Source organism: Mus pahari, chromosome 2, assembly GCF_900095145.1.
Source record: "Mus pahari chromosome 2, PAHARI_EIJ_v1.1, whole genome shotgun sequence".
NCBI lineage: Eukaryota > Metazoa > Chordata > Mammalia > Rodentia > Muridae > Mus > Mus pahari.
In genome coordinates, this window is record NC_034591.1 from 138,120,500 (window position 1) to 138,123,740 (window position 3,241).

A 3,241-nucleotide genomic window follows, 5' to 3' on the forward strand; every position below is an offset into this window, starting at 1 on the left:
AACAATGTCAATCAAGTTGGCCCTTTGGGAGGCTGTGTGTACGTGTGTCTCAGTATGTCATTCCCTGGATAATTGGCCAAAGTAGGGCAAAGGCCCAAGCCTCATCCTGTGAGACAAGTTAGAGGGACCTGTCCAACCATCACCTGGGTTCCCTTAACCCTGTAATGTCACTGCTGTTTACTCCCAGTGCCCTGAAATTTTTTTCCCAGGAATTCATTAATTCACTAGTGAGAGAAACTGTGTCTCTGAAAGTGATGTGATAACGCGGAGGAAATGTATTAGAGGAAGAAGAGGATGGGAGCTCATTAACATTTCAGATATGATATCCAGGGAAGGCTCAACTGCCGGGGAGAAAGCCAGGGCCTGAACTATGAGACTTTGCACGGAGAGATTTTATAGCAACAGCTGGAGCTGTAGGGGCAGGGGCGTGTGCTGTGTGCATGCAACAGGATCCAGTCTCTAGCTCAAGACTGGCCTGGTCTTGGTAGAAAGTTCCAGACCAGCCAGAGGAGCTACATAATGGCACCCTATCTAAAAAAAGGAAGGAAGGAAGGAAGGAAGGAAGGAAGGAAGGAAGGAAGGAAGGAAGGAAGGAAAGAAGGAAGGAAGGAAGGAATGCTGTTCCAGATGATCAGGGTTCAGATCCCAGCACCCACACATGGTGGCTTTCAACCACCTGCTGGTCCTCTGCAGTAGAAGCAAGTGCTCTTAATCACTGGGCCAGCTCTCCAGGCCCCCAGCAAGGTATTTTTAAGGAGGAAAAAGAGTTCTTTATTTTTTTTTTTAAATTACTTTTTCACACACACACACACAATTAAAATAAATCACTTTTTGGTGCAAGCAACCAGTCTTTCTAGCTATCTTATAATGTCATTTTTTTAAAAAAGAAAACTATATTAGAGAATTGGGAGGCTAAAGTTCACTCTCTGCTGTGGTGGTCAACCCCTATCTCTACTGAGGCATAAAATTGCATGTAACAAACAGAAGGAACAGATACTGTAAGTTCATGAAGCACAAGATGCAACTGAAATGCCATTTAAGGCCATTTTAAGTCACTATGACTGTTATCATTCTTGTTATCATAGTTTTAAAATTAGGAAGTATGCACAGACCTTAGAACCCAGGAACACACACACACACACACACACACACACACACACACACACACACACACACACACGGAGCTCAGTATCATGATACCAATGTAAGAAGTGTCCAGTGCTATTGTCTTGATCTTTGTTACCTGTGCTGTGCTGGGCTGGCTGTTTAGAGGAACAGCCTCAAAGGAAGCTGGACATTGAGCATTTAATCCACCACAGCCCCGCCCATCTTTACTGGACCCAACCCAAGAGGCAGATGTTGGATACCTGGTGGTAGTGATGCTGTCATGGGGGAGGAGCCCACACGAGCAGCTGAGATTTGAATGCCAGGGGCCAGTGTTCTGTCACACGACAGCACTGAAGCAGCCTTGCTTGAAGCAAGCTTCCTTTGGCCTAAGACTTTGAGAGAGTCAAGAAAGTCACGCTGGAGACCGACATGGACAGGTAACAAGACAGTCTCATCTGTGTGTGCGTGTGCTCCAGTAGTGCTGGCTGCCTCTGGATGGAGGTTTTGCCTGTCAGTGCGCACCTTTCCTCGTCTGCTTGCCAACCTCTGCTCAGGTCTTTTGGGTTCTGGACCTCACTCTCACCACGAGGTTCTTCACTTCTCCCAGTTTCTCTCTTCTCTGTGTTGCTAAAGAGATAGGAAGTCTTGACTAGTCCTGAGATGTGGGCAGAGTTGGAGCCGGCTTGTAATAACGGCGAAGCCTTAGAGGCCTGCGCCACAAAGAGGTTGTAGCAACTCCTTACTAAAAACAGTAGTGGTTATTTTCACAATTATTTGGCAAATATCCAACATCTTAAGACTCGCACGGGGAGTTTTTACAGGGATTATTTAGCCATAGCAAGGAGATCTGCACTTCTCAAAAAAAAAAAAAAAAAAAAAAAAAAAAAAGAATTGCTTGCAACTCATTACAATGGTGCCTATTGAAGGAGAGAATTTCATTAAGACAGGCAATTTAGTGTTATAGACTCAACTGTTAGACACTTGGTGACACTTTTACTGTTTAATTCATCTATGCAGAGATTTCTTAGCTTCTTGAAAGCTTCTTTATGCAGTTCACGATGAGCCATTATCAGAAATGTCTCTCTTGTTTTTAACATTTGTTGCCAGCGTGTGAGTCACTATGCCTAAAGCCCATACACTTGAGCTCACTTCCATTTGGCTATGAGGTTTAGACTATGGAGTTAATACAGTTAATGGTAGCAGGGTGTTCTTCAGATTCCAGATCTTTCCTTCTTTCTGTTACTCTCCTCCTCCCCCTTCTTCTCCTCCTCCTCCTCTCCCCCTCCTCCTCCCCTTCTCTTCTCCCCTCCTCTCCCTCTTCCCCCTCCTCTTACCCCTCCTCCTCTCTTTCTCTTCCCCCTCCTCCTCTTCCTTTTCTTCCTCTTCCTTCTCCTCCTCCCTCTCCTCCCCTTCCTCCTCCCACTCTCCCTCCCCCCTATCAGGGACCACATTGAAGACCTCACACATGCTAGACAATACTCTGCCACTGAATTACATCCTGAGCCCTCAAAAAGCAACCAAACAGACAAACAAACAAACAAACAAACATTCACAGGAGACAGGCAGACACATCAGCTGCTTCTGGGTTTATAGTGAATTTTGAAACCAAATCTGAGATCTATGCCCTGATGGAGAAGGGTCTGAGAAAAATGCATGAGTGTGGCAAAATGCAAAGCAAAGGCAAGGCTGAGAGTCAGGGAGAAGCAAACAAGACAGTGGAGAGATGGCACAGGCTGGAGTAAGGGTAGTGGAGAAATGGCATGGACTGGAGTAAGGGCAGCATTGACTGGAGTAAGGACAGCCAGCGGGTAACTCAAGGTCGCCCTGTTACTCTGCTGGGATTATTTTTAACCCCTTGTGTCTGGTTTGCATTGCTGGGGAAGCGGCTAAGGTTCTACCTCAAGGAGCACAGCTGTCTCAGCAGCTGGCGGATCTACAGGTCTAGAGCACCACCTAGCAAAGTCCTCCTTACTAGGAGAGACATCCGAGGAGAGGGAGCTGGAAATAGGCTCCTAGCTAGAGTGGAGGGGAGTGCTGGATAAAGGTGCCCAGTCCACAGGTCAGAACTGTGCAGCTCCGCCCACCATGGCTGGAATCTTAAGGCAGAAACGGCCTATTGCATCTTCCTGTGGTT

General features: G+C 46.6%; 1 protein-coding gene across 1 annotated transcript in view; it reads left to right on the forward strand.

Annotated features, from left to right (window-relative positions):
• Positions 1–1,443: 1,443 nt before the first annotated feature.
• Aicda (activation induced cytidine deaminase) overlaps positions 1,444–3,241 on the forward strand; it is an 11,718-nt gene continuing 9,920 nt past the window's right edge. The window contains exon 1 of the mRNA XM_021191383.1: positions 1,444–1,544. Within this exon, the coding sequence (XP_021047042.1) occupies positions 1,537–1,544 (8 nt within the window). The 5' untranslated portion in view covers positions 1,444–1,536. The remainder of the gene's footprint in view (positions 1,545–3,241) is intronic.